This window comes from Ovis canadensis, chromosome 1 (genome assembly GCF_042477335.2).
Source record: "Ovis canadensis isolate MfBH-ARS-UI-01 breed Bighorn chromosome 1, ARS-UI_OviCan_v2, whole genome shotgun sequence".
Taxonomy (NCBI): Eukaryota; Metazoa; Chordata; class Mammalia; order Artiodactyla; family Bovidae; genus Ovis; species Ovis canadensis.
Genome location: NC_091245.1, coordinates 1,050,143 through 1,069,497, shown reverse-complemented (window position 1 = coordinate 1,069,497; position 19,355 = coordinate 1,050,143). Strand labels below are relative to the sequence as shown.

The 19,355-nt window shown below is 57.7% G+C and overlaps 1 protein-coding gene across 2 annotated transcripts in view; it reads left to right on the top strand.

Moving 5' to 3' along the window:
- The window catches only part of FARP2 (FERM, ARH/RhoGEF and pleckstrin domain protein 2), a 100,971-nt gene extending 81,621 nt beyond the window's left edge, over positions 1-19,350 (top strand). For both annotated transcript variants that reach the window (XM_069583198.1, XM_069583200.1), the window contains 13 exons: positions 1,763-1,852; positions 2,408-2,541; positions 7,372-7,453; positions 8,449-8,698; positions 9,588-9,718; positions 12,776-12,844; positions 13,342-13,431; positions 16,501-16,583; positions 17,224-17,336; positions 17,535-17,698; positions 18,284-18,391; positions 18,495-18,646; positions 18,877-19,350. In XM_069583198.1, the coding sequence (XP_069439299.1) occupies positions 1,763-1,852; positions 2,408-2,541; positions 7,372-7,453; positions 8,449-8,698; positions 9,588-9,718; positions 12,776-12,844; positions 13,342-13,431; positions 16,501-16,583; positions 17,224-17,336; positions 17,535-17,698; positions 18,284-18,391; positions 18,495-18,646; positions 18,877-18,946 (1,536 nt within the window). In that variant the 3' untranslated portion in view covers positions 18,947-19,350. The remainder of the gene's footprint in view (positions 1-1,762; positions 1,853-2,407; positions 2,542-7,371; positions 7,454-8,448; positions 8,699-9,587; positions 9,719-12,775; positions 12,845-13,341; positions 13,432-16,500; positions 16,584-17,223; positions 17,337-17,534; positions 17,699-18,283; positions 18,392-18,494; positions 18,647-18,876) is intronic.
- The last annotated feature ends 5 nt before the right edge of the window (positions 19,351-19,355 follow it).

Genomic DNA, 19,355 nt, shown 5'->3' with positions numbered 1-19,355 from the left:
TGCTCCTAGCCCACCTTGGGCTCTGGCATCAGTGTCTGGCTGCCCAGCTCACAGGGTGCGGTGGGGGCGGGGGGCTGCCCAGTCCTCTCCGGAGCCCAGTGCCAGCTTGCTGCCTGAAAGCCCTTCCCTACCAGCGTCTCCCACTAACTGTGCGGAAACTGGCGAGGCCCCACAGTACTGGGACGCCTGAAACGGCGCTGGTGCTCTCTCTCTAACGGGTGCCCCTCTGCCTGTTGGCCGGCTCCCCTCGGGCTCTTCGGGAACAAAGCTCGGCTCCTCCCTCTGCCCTGACCTGGGCCCTGACCTTGGGGTGTTGCTGGCGTCCACCCCACTGAGTTTCCTAGAAGCTGCTCTTCGATCTGGAAATCGGGGCTGGCCCTGGCTACCCAGGCTGGCGTCCATGAGCCACTGCTGCCGCCCTGCTGCTGGCAGCCCCTTGTCGCTAACTGGTGGCACCCGCTGTGCGGCTGTGACCTCGGCAGTGATGCTGCTGTGGTTGTTTCCGGGCACCGCCACCTCCCAGCAACGCTCCCTCCTGGACGGGGCATTTCCCTGCAGGCTTTCTCATCCTGACTCGGTGCCCGCAGGGGAGCTGGTCTCAGGCCCCAGGAAGAAGCCCCGGCCCTCAGCCTCCCTTTCCCAGCACGCCTCAGACCCCACCACACGTCATCCCCAAGCTGATCGCCTGCAGCCTTGGACTTTAACCCCTGCCGTACTCTTTCACCCCCTCCACCTGCCTGGGCCCGGACCTCCAGAATGTGTGGGCCCCCCCTCCCTGGCTCACCTCCCTTGCACCTCCTGAGCAGCCCCAGCCCCCAGACTCACCTTGGGGCCAGCACACCACCATGTGCTGAGATAGGCACCAAAGACCCTGCCTTCCCGCCGGCGACCACTTCTCTCACCTCATACCTACCCCCACCCTTGACCTCTGAGCTGGCCTGGACCACCCACCCTCTACCCCACCTGCTCCCATCCCGTGCACTTTGCTGCCCAGATGGGTCACTTCCTCAGCAGCTGGAGTTGCTTCCTACCTGTTGCCTCCTGGGAGGCTGTCTGCTCAAGGGCAGGGACCTCTGCACTTGGCACGTCCCAGGTACCTGTTGCCACAGTTCACACTGGAGGGTCAGTCCCAAGTCTTCCACCTGGTGGAGAAGCAGAGGGTGAGCGTGCAGAAACACAGTAGGGCCGGGCGAGCACCGGTGGGAAAGCATGGAGGAGGGGCCGCCAAGCAGGCCTTGGCTTGCTCGGGGTGGCATGGGGCCCTGCAGGGGCAAGGCACAGCCCCCGGCCCAGGCGAGCGCGGGGCCTGCTACTCGGGTGCAGCCCTGCCCGTCCCGCTCTGGAGCGCTCTCGCTGGGGCTTGTCCCTGCACGTTGATCTGGCCCACTCTACTCTGATGTTTGCTCGACGGTGGCGGTCTGGAACCCAACCCGCAGCTTCTCTGAGGTGTGCCTGCATTTGTGTGTGAACCAGCTGCAGTCCTGGGAGCGACATCGGAACAGTAATCTCATCACAGAATGAGTAATTAGTTTCAGGGTATGCCAGCGTTTAAGCAGCAATTATTTTCTCAAAAAGAATAACATAATATGAGAAAAACATCTGAGGGAGATAAAACTGGGCTTATATTTTCACTTAGAAGTGACTCAGGAATTACACGTGAAGATCACACGACAGTGCTAATTTCAGCAGAAGAGACGGCGTGTTAGGACGGCCAGTGACGTGGCCGGCGGGCGTTCACTCACGCTGTCTGCGCTTCTTGCAGTGCGTGCCTACGGACGAGGCATATTTCATAGCAAAGGAGATTCTCGCTACAGAACGAACATGCCTGAAGGATTTAGAAGTTATTACCGTGGTATGAAACCTAAATCCTTTGTTGCTTTGATTTTCTGACTGCTTCTTAAATCTAGGTCAGAGACAGAACCCCTCCTGATAGGCTGCCCTTGGCTGTCACGAAATCCGTGTATGCATGTCTATGTGTGCGGAGTGTGCGAAGTGTGAAAGTCGCTCAGCCGTGTCCAACTCTTTGCAACCCCATGGAATTCTCCAGGCCAGGATACTGGAGTGGGTAGCCTTTCCCTTCTCTGGGGATCTTCCCAACCCAGGGATCAAACCCAGGTCTGCCACCTTGCAGGCGGATTCTTAACCAGCTGAGCCATATATGCTCTATTAAATATATTTGCCTTCAAACATGTCTAGTCAGGTCAGCACTGGGTCCAATCTTTGTAAACCTGGCGACATATCCCTGGAAGCTTTTCATCCAGAATCGTTCTGTCATATTGTGAACACTGGGTGACCAGCCAAGAGGTTGGCCGCAGCACTGATTTGAGCTGTCCTCGTGGGGCTCTGCAGTCAGTGCCGCATGACCTAAGCTGTGAGGTTCCTGGGTCACCCTGAGCTCTCCCGGCAGTGGTTCCGGAGCGCGGTGGTCAAGGCGGACGCCATGCCTGCAGACCTGATGACCTTGCTCTTCTCCAACATCGACCCCATCTACGAGTTCCACAGAGGCTTCCTTCGTGAGGTGGAGCAGAGGCTGATGCTCTGGTAATGCCCTGCACACCCCCCGCCCCCCCTCCCCTGGCACCTCCCACCATCACTGCTCTCAGGAGCTTTCCAGCTTCAGGAAATCTTTCACAGGGGTCATTATTTCATTGCAACAGATGTTAGTAGACACATAAGTTGCTTTCATTTATCCTGTTGCAGAAGAGAGAATTTTGCTGCTCATTCACTCAGTCACGTCCAGCTCTCAGCCCATGGGCTGCAGCACACCGTCCTTCACGGCCACCCAGAGTTTGCTCAAACTCATAGTCCATTGAGTCGGTGACGTTATCCAACCATCTCATCATATGTCACCCCCTTCTCCTCATGACCTTAATCTTTCCCAGCATCAGGATCTCTTCCAATGAGTCGGCTGTTCACATCAGGAGGTCAAGGTATTGGAGCTTCAGCTTCAGCATCAGTCTTTCCAGTGAATATTCAGAGTTGATTTCCTTCAGGATTGAATGGTTTGATCATCTTGCTGTCCAAAGGACTTCTCCAGCACCATAGTTTGAAATCATCAGTTCTTCAGTGCTCAGCCTTCTTTATGGTCCAACTCTCACACTCATACATGACTACTGGAAAAACCAGAGCTTTGACTATATGGATCAAAAGGATGTCCTTTTCATCATAAGGGACTGGAATGCAAAAGTAGGATATCAAGAGATACCTGGAGTAACAGGCAAGTTTGGCCTTGGAGTACAAAATGCAGCAGGGCAAAGACTAACAGAATTCTGCACAGAGAACGCACTGATCATAGCAAACACCCTCTTCCAACAAGAGATGACGCTATACATGGACATCACCAGATGGCCAATACCCAAATGAGATTGATTATATTCTTTGCAGCCAAAGAAGCAGAAGCTCTATATGGTCAGCAAAAACAAGACCGGGAGCTGACTGTGGCTCAGATCATGAACTCCTTATTGCAAAATTCAGACTTAAATTGAAGAAAGGAGGGAAAACCACTAGACCATTCAGATATGACCTAAATCAAATCCCTTACAATTATACAGTGGAAGTGAGAAATAGATTCAAGGGATTAGATCTGATAGACGGGAGTGCCTGAAGAACTATAGATGGAGGTTCATGACATTGTATAGGAGACAGGGATGAAGACCATCCCCAAGAAAAAGAAATGCAAAAAGGCAAGATGGCTGTCTGAGGAGGCCTTATAAATAGCTGAGAAAAGAAGAAGTGAAAGGCAAAGGAGAAAAGGAAAGATATATCCATCTGAATGCAGAGTTCCAAAGAATAGCAAGGAGAGATGAGAAAGCCTTCCTCAGTGATCAATGCAAAGAAATAGAGGAAAACAGTAGAGTGGGAAAGACTAGAGATCTCAAAAACTTAGAGATACCAAGGGAACATTCCATGCAAAGATGGGCACAATAAAGGACAGAAATTGTATGGACCTAACAGAAGCAGAAGATATTAAGAAGAGGTGGCAAGAATACACAGAAGAACTGTACAAAAAAGATCTTCATGACCCAGATAATCACGATGGTGTGATGACTCACCTAGAGCCAGACATCCTGGAGTGCAAAACCAAAGGGGCCTTGAAGCATCAGTACAAACAAAGCTATGGAGGTGATGGAATTCCACCTGAGCTATTTCAAGTCCTAAAAGAGGATGCTGTTAAAGTGCTGCACTCAACATGCCACCAAAACTCGGCAATGCCCACAGGACTGGAAAAGGTCAGTTTTCATTCAAATCCCAAAGAAAGGCATGCCAAAGAATGTTCAAACTACCGCACAACTGCACTCATCTCACACGCTAGCAAAGTAATGTTCAAACTTCTCCAAGCCAGGCTTCAACAATACGTGAACTGTGAACTTCCTGATGTACATGGTAGATTTAGAAAAAGCAGAGGAATCAGAGATCAAATTGCCAACATCCACTGGATCACAGGAAAAGCAAGAGAATTCCAGGAAAACATCTACTCTGCTTCATTGACTATGCTAAAGTCTTTAACTGTGTGGATCACAACAAACTGTGGAAAATTCTTAAAGAGATGGGAATACCAGACCACTTTACCTGCCTCCTGAGAAATCTGTATGCAGGTCAGGAAGCAACAGTTAGAACCCGGACAGGCATCAATGGACTAGTTCCAAATTGGGAAAGAAGTACGTCAAGGCTGTGTTGTATATTGTCACCCTGCTTATTTAACTTTTATCCAGAGTACATCATGCAAAATGCTGGGCTGGATGAAGCACAAGCTTCAGTCAAGATTGCTGGGAGAAATATCATTAACCTCAGATATGCAGGTGACACCACCCTAGTGGCAGAAAGTGAAAAGGAACTAAAGAGCCCCTTGATGAAAATGAAAAAGGAGAGCAAAAAAGCTGGCTTAAAACTCAACATTCAAAAAATGAAGATCATGGCATCTGGTCTCATCATTTCATGGCAAATAGATGGAGAAACAATGGAAACTTTATTTTCTTGGGTTCCAAAATCACTACAGATGGTGACTGTAGCCATGAAATTAAAAGATGCTTGCTCCTTGGAAAAAAAAGCTATGACCAACCTAGACCGCATATTAAAAAGCAGAGACATTACTTTGCTGGCAAAGGTTCATCTAGTCAAAGCTATGATTTTTCCAGTAGTCATGTATGGATGTGAGAGTTGGACTATAAAGAAAGCTGAGCGCCAAAGAACTGGTGCTTTTGAACTGTGGTGTTGGAGAAGACTCTTGAGAGTCCCTTGGACTGCAAGGAGACCCAACCAGTCCACCGTAAAGGAAATCAGTCCTGAATATTCATTGGAGGGACTGCTGCTGAAGCTGAAGCTCCAATAGTTTGGCCACCTGATGCGAAGAACTGACTCATTGGAAAAGACCCTGATGCCAGGAATGATTGAAGCCGGGGGAAAAGGGGAAGACAGAGGATGAGTTGCTGGATGGCATCACCAACGTGACAGACGTGAGTCTGAGCAAGCTCCAGGAGTTGGTAATGGACAGGGAGGCCTGGCGTGCTACAGTCTGTGGGGTTGCAGAGTCAGACATGACCAAGCGACTGAACTGATACGGACCTTGTTGACAAAGTGATGTCTCAGCTTTTTAATATGCTGTCTAGGTTTATTATAGCTTTTTTTCAAGGGGAAAGTGTCTTAATTTCATAGTGGCAGTCCACCATCCACAGTGATTTTGGAGCCCACGAAAACAGTCTGTCAGTGTTTCCATTTTTCCCCCATCTCTTTGCCATGAAGTGATGAGACCAGAAACCGTGATCTTAGTTTTCTGAATGTGGAGCTTTAAGCCAGCTTTTTCACTCCTTTCTTTCACCCTCATCGAGGCTCTTTAGCTCCTCTTCACTTTCTGCTACTAGGGTGGTGTGACCTGCATATCTGAGGTTAATATTTTTCCCAGCAATCTTGATTGAAGCTTGTACTCCATCCAGCCCAGCATTTCACATAATGTACTCTACATAGAAGTTAAATAAGCAGGGTGACAATATACAACACAGCCTTGACATACGCCTTTCCCAATTCTGAACCAGTCTGTAGTTTTAAGTCCAGTTCTAACTTGCTTCTTGACCTGCATACAGGAAGCAGGTAAGGTCTCTGGTATTCCCATCTCTTTAAGAATTTTCCACAGTTGTTGTGATCCACACAGTCAACGGCTCTAGCACAGTCAGCGAAGCAGTTGTTTTTCTGGAATTTTCTTGCTTTTTCTATGATCCAACTATACTTTTTATAGTATACTATATGCTTTGGTGCATACTCAGTCATGTCTGACTCTTTGCGACCCTGTGGACTGTAGGCCACCAGGCTCCTCTGGCCATGGAATTTTCCAGGCAAGAATACTGGAGTGGGTTACCATTTTCTTCTCCAGGGGATCTTCCTGACCCACGGATCAAACCCACGGCTCTTGTGTCTCCTGCACTGGCAGGCAGATTCTTTATCACTGCACCACTTGGGAAGCCTATGATTCAATGGACGTTGGCAATTTGATCTCTGGTTCCTCTGCCTTTTCTAAATCCAGCCTGTATATCTGGAAGGTCTCAGTTCATGTACTATTGAAGCCTAGCTTGAAGGATTTTGAGCATTACTTTGCTAGGATGTAAAATGAGCATAACTGTGGAGAAGGAAACAGCAGCCGCTCGTGTTCCTGCCTGGAGAAGCCCAGCGACGGGGGAGCCTGGTGGGCTGCGGTCCGTGGGGTCGCACAGAGTCGGACACGACTGAAGCGACTTAGCAGCAGTGTGGCAGTTCGAACATTTTTTGGCATTCCCCTTCTTAGGGACTGGAATGAAAACTGAGCTTTTCCAGTCCTGTGGCCACTGCTGAGTTTTCTAAATTTGCTGGCGTATTGAGTGCAATGCTTTCACAGCATCATGTTTTAGGACTTGAAATAGCTCAGCTGGAATTCCATCACCTCCGCTAGCTTTGTTTGTAGTGATGCTTCCTAAGGCTCATTTCACTTCACACTCCAGGATGTCTGGGTCTGGGTGAGTGATCACACCATTGTGCTTATCTGGGTCATGGAGAACTTTTTTGCATAGTTCTTTATATTCTTGCCACGTCATCTTAATAGCTTCTGCTTCTGTTAGGGCCATACCATTTCTGTCCTTTATTGCGCCCATCTTTGCATGAAATGTTCCCTTGGTGCTTCTCATTTTCTTGAAAAGATCTCTAGTCTCAGGAGATGATCCGTTTTTGCCTGGTCACTACCATTTCAAGGATGGTTGAGATATGACAACGGTCTCTGTCAAGTATGGCCTCCCCCTCAGAGCCTCTGGGTGCTGTTCTGGGCCTGGGACTCGCCATCACACTAGCAGCGAGAGGAGCATTTCTCACAAGCTGCCCAAGATTTTGACCTCCTTTGTCCGTCTGCTCCAGGGAGGAATCTTCTAGCACCCAGGCCACAGGCAGTCACCAGCGCATCGGGGACATCCTGCTCAGGAACATGCTTCAGTTAAAGGTAGCATGGGCTTGTGTGAAGCTCTGGGCCTAGCAGCTGGTGGCGAGGACACCAGCTTCCTCCTCAGGACAGTGTTCTCCTTAGAACGACAAAAGGCAGGACAGACTTCCCCTCAGGTCAGCTCCGCCCTCAGGTCAGGACAGGAGCCCTTCTGAGCCGTGTTCCTCTCGGAGCGCTATTTCCACCAGGACGGGGTTTCCTCGGGCCAGTGCCCCCTCAGAACAGAGCTCCCTTCAGCCCAGGTCCTCTCGGAGCTGCCTCTTCCACCCCAAAGGCATTCTCTTCAGGACACACGCCCCTCAGGATCAACAGCGCCCCCCAGGGCTGCCTCCTGCCTGGCCAGGGTTCCCTCAGCCCGCGCCCCTCAGAGCCGTGGGGCTGGTGCAGCTGTTCCCGCTGCGCTTGCGCCCCTATACAGGGAGCCCGAGGTACCAGCCTCACCTCCAGCTGCGCCGCCCGCGCTCCCAGCGCCGGGGCTCTGGTTCTCGCGACACGCCAAGTGCTCCTCCTCGAGGCTTCCTGCCCCGCCCGGCCCCGCCCCGCCCCGCCCCGCCCCGCCCCGCCCCGCCCCGCCCCGCCCCGCCCCGCCCCGCCCCGCCCCGCCCCGCCCCTGAGGCCCGGCCCCGCCCCGCCCTGAGGCCCGGCCCCGCCCCGCCCTGAGGCCCCGCCCCGCCCTGAGGCCCCGCCCCGCCCTGAGGCCCCGCCCCGCCCTGCGGTGGCTTAGGCGCCCCTTTTAGGCTTAAGGTGAGCGTGTTTCCCCCGGACGCGTCTCCCGGTTTTCGGTTTTCAGGGAGGGCTGTAAGCGCATCCCGGAGGCGGCGTGAGCTTAGACCCACACGCGCGCACACCGTTTGGTGGCGCTTACCTGGCCCGGCGGCCGCCTGTGCGGTCCTCTGAGACGCCGGTTCAGGGGCTAGACCCCGGGGGCGCGGCTCCGAGGGGCTGGCCGGGTGGAGCCGGGGCGCGCGCCGCCGCTCAGCCCGTCCCGCCCGCAGGCGCTCACCGGCCACTTCCAGCGGCTGCACGAGATCCTGACGGAGCTGGAGGCGGCCAGCCGGCGCCTGCGGAGGCTGGAGGCGCTGCGCCGCGACTTCGAGCTGCAGAAGGTCTGCTACCTGCCGCTCAACGCCTTCCTGCTGAAGCCGCTGCAGCGCCTGCGCCACTACCGCCTGCTGCTGCGCCGCCTGTGCGCCCCGGTGCCCGGGGACCCCGACCCGCGCGGCCAGGACCACACCGACCTCCGCGGTGAGTGCCGTCTGACGCCGGCGGGGCCTTCTCGAGCCCGGCGGGGCAGGAGAGGGCCGGGCGGCTGCTTCTAAACCACAAACTCGGGGAACACGCTCCTGACCGAAGCATCTGACTCCGTGGACTCCGCCGTTTCTCACTTCTTAAAAAGACCAAAGAATAAACCCTGATGCTTGTGACCTCCAAATAGGACTCGCAGTGGCAGGGTAAACTTGGAGCAGGAAATCACTGCCTCTCAGGTCAAGTCACCACTGTCACCAGACATGCCGGAGAGAACTTGGCAGCCCATCCGTGCTCGGGTCTCCCACATCCTAAGGACAGAACAGATGCTTTCTGATGTACAAGGCACAAAACGGACCCTACGGTGCCGACAGTGCCCTTCCTCTCCTTCCTGAAAGCAAGTGTGGTTTTGCTAAAAAGGAGAGGACACAATTGTCCCAGTGGCTCTAAGCATTTTAAGGGAACCGTGAAAGAGCCCGTGTCAAATGAGGGTCCACAACATTAAAGAGCTGTTTCCAAAGACTGTCCTGTCTCTTCACCGAGCCTGGGTGTTGGCCAGGAGCAGTTTGGGCTGCATAAGTCCAGGTTTCAGGACCCACACTTGCTCTCCCTGGCAGTCCTGTGAGGAGTTTGAGCGCAGTGTTCCTGGAATTAAAACCACCTTTAAAATGTCACAAGCTGGTCAGGGGAGGGTTTTGTCCCCGCCACCCCAGCCCACCTGCCCCCCAGCCCACCTGCCCCCCCAGCCCACCTGCCCCCCCAGCCCACCTGCCCCCCGCAGCCCACCTGCCCCCCAGCCCACCTGCCCCCCGCAGCCCACCTGCCCCCCAGCCCACCTGCCCCCCCAGCCCACCTGCCCCTGCCCGTACTGAGGGACCTCTCCATGCAGATGCCCTGCAGGCCATCACAGAAGTGACCTCCGAGCTCCAGCACAGCCTGGTCCAGCTGGAGAGCCTGCAGAAGCTGACGGAGCTGCAGCGCGACTTGGTCGGCATAGAGAGCCTCGTCGCTCCCGGCAGGGTGAGTGGCTTCATTTGAGAGCATTTTTTGAGCTGGTTGCGTCACTGGTTTTGATTGAGACATAATTCAGAGTGAACAATTGCATAGTTGCTTGTGTATTCGTGAGGTTGCACCACATCGCCACTAATTCCAGGACATTTCCATTCCCCGAAAGAAACCCCATCGCTGTTCGCAGTCACCCCCACCGCCGCTCCCTGGTCCAGCAGCTACCGTCCGGCTTCCTGTCTCTGGACTTCCCCACTCGGGAGGTTTCGCACACAGGGAGCCTCACTCTCAGCAGTTTCTTCAGGCTCCTTCGTGTTGGGGGTGGTGGCTTCATTCCTTCCCCAGCTGAGGAGCGGCGCTCCTTCTCTGGAGGCGGCGCGTTCTGTTTCTCTGTCTTCTGCTAATGGGCACCTCGGTTGTTCCCACTGTTTGGCCATTGTGGTTCTGTGAACACCGTGTGCAAGGCCTGTGTGCACGTGTGTTCTCAGTTCTCCTGGGCACACATGCATGTGCCTGGGAGTATAACTGCCAGGCCGCGCGGTCACTCTGTGTCCAACATTCTGGGAAATCGCCCAAGTCGCCCCCAGCGGCTGCAGCATCTCACACACCCACCGAGAGCGTGTGAAGGCTCCGGTTTCTCCATGTCTCGTCCTTCTGAGTTAGCCATGGTTCTGGTTTCTCCATGTCTCGTCCTTCTGAGTTAGCCACACCTTCTGACGGCGTGCAGTGGCACCTCACCGTGGTTCGATCTGCCTTCCCCTGGTGGCTCGCATCAAGCGTCTTTCTGTGGGTTTATTGGCCATTCCTGTGCCTTCTTTGGAGAAGGGCCTGTTCAGGCCCTTTGCCCACCTTTTCACTGGGCTGTTTGTCTCTTTACTGCTGCGAGGTTCCCTCCCACCTCTGAATAACAGCTCTTTACCAGAGTATGGCTCCCCAAGTATGTCCTCCCATTTTGTGGGTCAGCTTTCCGCTTCCCTGACGGCATCATGCACAGCATGGAAGGCTCTGATTTAGCTGGTGCCTAGCTTCTCCGCTTCCCTTTGGTTACTTGTGCTTCAGGTGTCATAGCTAAGAAGCCATTGCCTAGTCCAAGGTATGAAGATCTACCCATTTTCTCCTGAAAGTTGCCTATGTCTTAGCTCTTACGTGTAGACGTGATCCATTTCGAGTTCATTTTTGTATATGGTGTGAGATAGGGGTCCAACTTCACCCCTTTCCAGGTAGGAATACGGCTGTCCCAGCACTTTTGTTGAACTGTCTTCGCACCTTAGTCAAAAATCAATGGGCCCTGGAGTGAGTTTATTTTTGAATTTTCAGTTTAATTCTATGGGTCTCTATGTCTACTGGGCTGCTTACTTTTTGTCATTAATAGCTTTTGCTCTGGAAAGGACTCACCTGCAATGCAGGCGACCCCAGTTCGATTCCTGGGTCAGGAAGATCTGCTGGAGAAGGGATACGCTGCCCACTCCAGTATTCTTGGGCTTCCCTCGTGCCTCAGCTGGTAAAGAACCCACCTGCAACGTGGGAGACCTGGGTTTGACTCCTGGGTTGGGACTATCCCCTGGAGAACAGAACGGTTACCACTTCAGTATTCTTCTGGCCTGGAGAATTCTCCATGGGGTCCTTGGGGAATATGGACTATACAGTCCATGGGGTCACAGAGTCGGACACGATTTTCACTTTCACAGCAGTGTTCTAAGGGTTGCATGGGGGTGCCTTCTGCCTGCACACACATGTGAGAGCATCACACATGCGTGAGAGCATGGGTGTGCAAGGCCTGTTTTCTGTTAGCCTCATTAGAAGGCCCTGAGAACGTGGGACCTTGAGCCTAAGGACCGAGACTGAAGGGGAAGGGCCTGCCCTCCTGGCGCCGGGCTGACTGCCAGGACGCTGTCCCCCCCAGACCACCCGGCTCCCCGGGGCTGCTCACAGGGCTGGGGGCTCTTGTTCCTGTGGTTTCTTCGCATGCTCCCAGGAAGCTGTCACTCGACGGACACAGACACATGAACAGGAGCAGCCCACAGGGCAGGGGCAAGGGCGGGCTCCCCGGGGACCAGGCCTTGCTGCCATCACCGCTGCTGAGACAGAGACCTGCTCTCCTCACAGCGGGGGGCCTGGCCTCCCGGGCAGACATCGCGTCCCCTATCTGAGGGGCAGGGCTGCGGGCTGGATGTGGCCGGTGAGGCCCCAGGGTGCGCAAAGCCCAGGGTGCAGGACTGCGGCAGGCCCGCCCGCCAGCGCTGGGGCACGGGCGCTGCAGTGCTGGGCTCTCGGGGGTGGCGAGGCTGCTCTGTGGGCAGGAGGGCGAGCCTGCTGCGGCCCCTCCTCCTCCGTGGGGCTGGCCCCTGGCTGGGGCCGGGGCTTCTGGGTCAAAGGCTCCCTGCGCTCCTGCTCAGGGCATCCGAGGGCTGCTGCGGCCGGAGTCTTCGGGGTGTTCTCGGGTCACAGCCCACACTGCCCCTTCAGAAACAGTCCACAGCAACTGTCCAGGATCCCCAGGCTGACCCTCCCGCCACGGTGCAGGCCGTCAGAGATGTCTGATGCCTGTGCCCCCGAGGCAGGTGTGGGGCCTGGCCTGGCGGTGAGGGCCCCGAGTCCTGGGGGAGTGGGCTGCGGGACCACTGGAAGATCTCGCCCCAGCCACGGTGCCTTCACGGAGGAACCCTCTGGTCAGGCCCCAGGGCGCCCGCTCATGAGTCCTGTGATCTTTGGTGGGAACCAGGCGTCCCGTGCTCCTCCCTGCCGTTCTCTAGCTGCCCCACCCACCTTTCCCCAAAGCTGAACTCGGGTCATCTCCATGGCAGAACCTTCCAGAAGCACAGCAGTGCCAGCCCTCAGCACAGCCAGCCTGCAGCAGCTCAGGCATGGGGCACTGGGTTAACTGGCAGCAGGCAGGGCGCGGGGGACCCCGGGGAGCAGACAGGAGGAGGAGGCTGGAGCGGCAGGCGGGCTCCCGGGCAGGAGGGCACCATGGTAGGGCCAGAGAGGCCGTGAGGGGCTCGGGGAGCGTGGAGGGTGAGGAGCCATCTGCTAGGTGCCCTGGGCCAGCACTCAGGACCCCCTGTCTTCCAGGAGCTCGTCCGCGAGGGCTGCCTCCTCGAGCTCACCAGGAAGGGCCTGCAACAGAGGATGTTCTTCCTGGTAGGTCGGCGGGCACCGTCCGGGCGGGGCCGAGCCGTCGGGGGCCGTGAGGGACGCGGGGACACCCCAGGCCAGCCCCCAATCCTGGTTCTGGGCACGGGGCACCTGTGTGCAGGCCAAGCAAAAGCAGGAAGGTAGAGAAACCCACAGAGCCGCGCGGCAGGGACGCCCTGCTCCCGCCAGTCCGCAGGGCCTGAGGCCTCCGGGCGTCCCTGCTGCCGCCTCCCTCTTGCCATCTCGATGGATTCACCCCCCTCCTGCAGGAGAGCCTCTCAGGACCACCACCCCACTCTGCTGGCCCAAGAGGCCTGCTGTTCACGTGGTACTGGTCATCTCTGGTCAAAATCACAATGGAGTAGAACAAAAAAACAAAAAATCCCTTTTTAGCAAAAATCTCCAGCAAACTGAATAACCACCCACGAGCCCTCGGAGTGAAGCTGGTCTGACTAGGGCCGCTTGTTTTTAGAACTTGCTCACCTAAAGCTCTGGCCCCGCAGTTCTCAGACATGCTGCTGTACGCGAGCAGAGACGCCGCGGGGAGCGGCCACTTCCAGATCCGGAGCCTCCTCCCGCTGCGCGGCATGCTGGTGAGTGCGGGCGCCAGGCAGGTGGGCTCACAGCCACTCTCGGTCCCCTCCCCCCGCTGTGGCTGCCGTCCTTGGGGCTCCCCTGGCCACACCCCCCGATCACGCCCACCAGTGCCTGCAGGACCAGGCCCGCGTCCTCCAGCACTCCACCTGCCAGCCCCAAGGAGCCCTGTCCTTTGGCAGGAGAGCCCACAGGAAGCCTGGGCCGGGCACTGGGGCCACAGCGCTGCTGGAGGGATGGGGCTGACACCGCGTCTGAGAGAGAAAGCTCAGCCCCTCATCCCTCTGATGCCTCACGCTTTACTCCCTTAATTTTATTCGCAAACCTCTTCTCTCCAACGGCAGTTTTGGTTCCTTGTGGCGCCATGATCTGCTGTTGCGCACACAGTGTTCAGGTGGTGACACAGATGCCCCCACCTGGATGGGTGAGGGGGCCGAGGCCAGCACCTGGCTCACAGCCGCTCCCAGTGGCCGCCCCCGAGTCCTGCGCGTGGCCAGGTGATGAGGCACACGCTCCACGCCGGTGCTGTCCGGGCCTGGACCGCACCGCGTGCTGCGTCCACGCCGCACGCCCGCCGTCACAGGGCAGCATGGGGCGTGGACGCTGTCTGACGAGCAGGGCGCCTCGTCCTGACGTGCTGCAGTCCGTCCTCTCCGCGATCACTGGTTTTTGTGGTGAGACACCCCCGCAGACACTGACTCCCTACCGTGTGAACCTCCCTCCAACCTGGAACCCATCCTGGGACCAGCAAGCGTGGGCAGCTGCATTCAGGCTTCTGCCGTGAGGATGTGCTGTCGGGCAGCGAGCCCGTCTCGCTGCAGCCCCGCCAGGCCCCCTCCGCTGTGGGAGGCGGGTGGGCTCCCTTGTCGGTCCAGCTCCCCTGGCGTCTGCTGTGTCCTCCGCCATGCTCTCCCTCGTGGCGTCTGGCCCTTCTCGCCGCCCTCTGCCTGCCGGGCACACATCTCCTTCCAGACAGTGCTGGAACCTCCGCAGGTGTCTCTGACATTTGTTCAGCTTTTCCCGCTCTCAGCATGAAGGGGTCAGTTTCAATAACCTCACCCGCCATCCCTAGAAGCAGGTCCCCTCTGTTCTGAAGTATAAGTGACATCATCATAGGAAAAAGGTGAAACTGCCGAGTGGAAGTCACCGCTTGCTGTGGTGCCCGGCAGGGAGCTCCGCGGGCCTCTGGCCGTCACTCAGGAGCGCGTGCCGCAGGCTGGCTGTGCCCGCTGCTGGCTCTGCTCGGCAGCTCATCTCAACAGCCTCTGCTCTCACCACTGGCTTTGGAGCCCTGAGCGCTGGGCCAGGGAGCCGGGCCCCAGCTCCCTGCACTGGACGCTTTGCTGTGTCTGGATTTTCGGGATGAGAAGCAGCGCCACCGTTTCTGCCTCTCGACACATCCTTAGTGGCGTCCTTGAGATAAATCGTGTGGGCCGGGGCACTCTTGACTGTTCACGCTCTGCGGCTGCAGAAGCAGCTGGCCGGGTAACCTTCCCACCAGGTGTGTCTGCACCTGCCTCTGCCGCAGCCCTGGGCACCGCCCCACCTTCCACGGTGTGGAGCGCTTCCAAACCCTTCCAGGCCTCGGGTGCCCGCCAGGCCAGTCATTGCTTTCCCTCTGCCTTCAGTTTGGTTTACCTCGGAGAATTTAAACTCCATCCAGAGAGATCGTGTTTGTCTTGCTCCTAGAACTGCACTTGGCACAGAGGCCCTACTTGTTGAAGGTGTGAAGGTCGCTGTTTTCAGTCAGGCAGTCTGTCCATCTTTTCCTCTGGGGTTTCTGTCCTTGCTGCGGGCTCAGAAAGTCTTTCCCACACCAAGATTGTGTTGCCAGCTTCTTTCCTGATACACTGAAGTGTTTTATTTTTCTAACTAATCTGCCTAAAATTTGTTTTAGATGTTTTTAGAGAGATGTAACTTTTCCTTTTTGTAGTCAGCTTTCTCATCATTTGTTGAGTCCTTCATGTTTCTCACTGACCCCAAGGCTGCCTTGATCGTATGAAACATTCTTGTGTTTATACCTGGATTCTTTCTGGAGGCTCTGTTCCTTTCTGTCTGTCCCAGCATCAGTCTGCACGCTTCTCCTTAGTGTCTAGTCACTGCATCGGTAAGTTCCTTCTCGTATCTGTCCTTTTAAAAAGTCCTTTGCTAGTCTCAACTATGTAAGTAAGTTTACTTACTTCTAAGTAAACTTTGGAGTCATTTGGATGAATTCCTTCAAGGAAAACGACTGAGATTTCTGTTGAACTGTATTAACCTATTTAACTGAGAGGAGATGCCATCCTGATAAACCCTGTCCTGCTGCCTGCCGCTGCTCAGGGTTTATGTTAGATTCTGACCTGCAAGTCCTGCGTGGGGCACCCTGGTTGGCGTCCCGTGTCGGGGGGGCGGTCACCTATAACCAGCTAGTGCTGGGGACAGACACCCCACGCTCACTCCTGACTGTGGAGGGAAGGCTGGCGGCCCTAGGCGGCGGACAGTCACTCCCTGCCGGCATGGCGTCCTCTGCCGGTCTCCAGAGGTCTCCTCAGGCGCGCAGGGCTTTGGCAGAGGCTCCAGCGCGTGGGAACGGCCACTCCGCTCTTTGTGACACAGTGGGTCCTGTCAGTCAGCTTCAGAACGCCAGACCGTCCTGCATCTCTGGAACCACCTGGCTTGCTCTAGAACGATGCCTTGTCTCTGCCTTTAGGTCCAATTAGGGAATACTTTTTCCTGGAGTTATTTAATCCCTTATCATCACGGTTAGTCTGTGTGGATTTTCTTTGAGTCTTTGTTAGGTTTTGGCACCACTTTATATCATGAATTGTCTGACTCTCTTTTCAACAAAACGCTCACCATCTCTTCCTGTGCTTGACTTTCAGCTGATAGTGCTGGACCCGCCGGTGAGTAGCCGGGTGCCTGTGGCCCTCAGGTCGTCCACCTGGGTGGCAGGGCCCCAGCGGGGGCATCCCAGTGCCCCCTGCAGCCCCGGGTAGAGTCAGCGGGGGCCTGGTGCGCGCCTGCGTCCAGCTGCAAGCTCGGGTCCCACCAGCCCCGCTCCTGGTCCAGACCCCCCTCTCCGCCCACAGGTGGAGGATCGGGAGAGTGAGCGGTCTGTGCCGCACTGCTTCACCATCTACACGGCTCGGAAGACCATCGTGGTGGCGGCCAGGTGAGGGCTGTCCTTCCCCGTCTGCCTGTGGGCCCATGCCATGCACGTCACGGTCACCGGGACACACGGCCCGGTGAGCACTGCTTCAGGGGAGCAGCTTCACCCTCAGTGGGAGCGTGTGGCTGCTGAGACCATCCCCAGGACAGCCCGGCACTGCAGGCTGCCCCCTGCCCCAGAGCTGGGCAGCAACTGGCCACCTGGGCCACAGCGCAGGACCGGTGGACATTTCCCTGCCCCAGGTCACATCCCCAGGAAGGAGACCCAGGCTCTGATGGCCTGTGCGGGCCCTCCGTGGGGATCGGCACTGAGCTGTGCCCGGTCCCACGCCTCCCAGAGGAGGTCCTGGCTGGAGTCAGAGCACAGCACACTCACCTCCCACCAGGAGACCTTGGCAGCTTAACTGTGACCCAGGCTTCAGGCACCCATTTCTGCACCAGAGCTTTAAAATCCCGTGATTCAGGAACATACCACGATGTGAGCCAGCCCCAGCCAGCACGGTGGGTCAGGCTGGGCCGCCAGCAGCCCTGCCAGCCCTCAGGACCTGCAGCAGGGGGTGCCTGGGCAGGGCAGGCGCCCCAACTCCCTGCCCCACTGCAGAAGGGGGCCCTGCCCAGCGGCTGAGCCTCAGGCCTGTCCGCAGCACCCGGCTGGAGAAGGCCAAGTGGCTGCATGACCTGAACGCGGCCATCGACGCAGTCAAGACTGGCAGCGCTCCGGCGCCCCCGGCCTGCGTGCTGTGCCCTCTGCCCCGTGGTGAGTGCTAGCCGAGCCCCTAGACACCGAGGAGGCCTTCTGGGGGCGGGGCTGGGGGTCGCCTGGGCAGCCCACCCACTATACCCGCATGCCCTCCTTCCATGGGGCATGTTTAGGGGGCGGTGGGCATGGGCGCTCTGGCAGGGCAGTGTGTGGCCGGGGTTCCCACAGCCTCAGCCAGGGCTGGCCTCTCCCCAGGGTTCCCCGACGAGGCCTCCATGGAGCCGGAGTCCGAGGACGAGGCTGGTGGGGCCCGGGGCTCCGTGGTGGGAACAGGCCAGCTCCGCGCCAGTACCACCGTGCACGTGTGCTGGTGCCGTCAGACCAGCGTATCCAGGGCCGACCACAGCGCAGCCGGCGAGGTGCGGCCAAGCGCAGGCACCCCTGCTCTGCTCCCTCCCTGCAGCAGCGTGCAGCCTGGTGTGTCAGGCCCCTGGGCACCCCCAGAGCAGGTGGGGGCCAGGCCAGGGAGTGAGCAGGCAGCGGGCCAACTCGCGGGGACCCACCGGACAGGAGGTGGCCTGGGTGCCCCTCTGCCATCTGTGCTAGCCCCAGGGTCAGAGGTGTGGGGCCCCAGCCTGAGGAGCTGCCTGTGCCGTCCATGGGCTCAGGCCTGGGGCCGCACTCGCGACGCCCAGAGGGATGGGGTGCCAGCGGGCAGCACAGTGGGCACCACAGCAGGGCACGCAAGCACCATGCCCCCAGCCTGCGGGTAGACGCCGCTGTGGGCGTCCCGTGGAGCCCCAGCCCTCATCCGGAGCCTCAGCCCATTCCCGTGTCTGTCCCGGGACACTGGGGACAAGGAGCGCCGGGCTCGTCCAGCCTCTCCCTGCCCAGTGGACCGTTAAAGACAGCGGCAGGGCCAGGGGAGGCACCCAGTCAAGCCTGGGGGCGGCCCTCCGGGGCTGGTGGTCCCGGGACACATGTCCACAGGCATTTCTCTTCAGAACCAGCTTTCTGGATACCTGCTGAGGAAGTTCAAGAACAGCAGTGGCTGGCAAAAGCTCTGGGTGGTCTTCACCAATTTCTGTTTGTTCTTCTACAAAACTCATCAGGTAGGCGGGGGCTCCACCTGTGGGCGCTGCAGCCTCACAGAACCCGCCTCTGGGTGGGCAGGGCTGGGCGCCTGCCGAGTGAGCAGGCCCTGCCACCTTCCAGGACGACCACCCCCTGGCCAGCCTCCCGTTGCTGGGCTACAGCGTGAGCCTGCCCAGGGACACTGACAGCATCCACAAGGAGCACGTCTTCAAGCTCCAGTTCAAGTCCCACGTCTACTTCTTCCGGGCCGAGAGCAAGTACACGTTCAGGAGGTAACTGCAGAGGCGCCGGCCGTGCCCACTGAGGACTGGCTGCGCACGCCCTGGATCTGGAGGGGCTGCCGAGCACTGCTGCCGGGGTTTAAGGGGCCCTTCCCTCTTGACTTGGGATCGTTCTTGGGAAGGTGTTGGGGCACAAACCCGCTGATCTGAGGACCAGAGCACGCCCCGCCTCCCAGGCGAGCAGTTGGTGGGGCGGTTCTGACCTCTACGCCTCCTCTCAGGTGGATGGAGGTGATAGAGAGAGCCAGCGCCTCAGCTGGGAGGGCCGGGACCCCTGAGGAGGAGGCCTGAGGCCCACCCTGCCCCAGACGCAGACAGCCGAGCAAGCAAGGCCAGCACGCACCCCACGACTGCTCGTTCCCCCAGGAGACTGGTGGCAGGCGAGCCTCCGGCGCCACCTGGCAGGGAGGGCTGCCCTGGGCCCCGCGAGGCGCCAGGAGGGCAGCAGGGGGAGCAGGCGCGCTCTGTGCAGGCAAGGCTGGCGCTGCCCCGCCCTCAACCACCTGCCCTCCTCCTCCTCCTCCCGGGCCGGGCCTCCCGTCAGGCTGGGTGATGTGAGGGGTCTAGGCACAGAAGCCTCTCTGGTGCCCCCCGGCCCACACTTCTGAAAAGTGGACAGCAAGCCCCTCTAATTTATCCCAAGAAGTGTTCGGTGCTCATGCGCCGAGTGGCTGAGAATAAAAGGCTTCTTCGTGCTTGG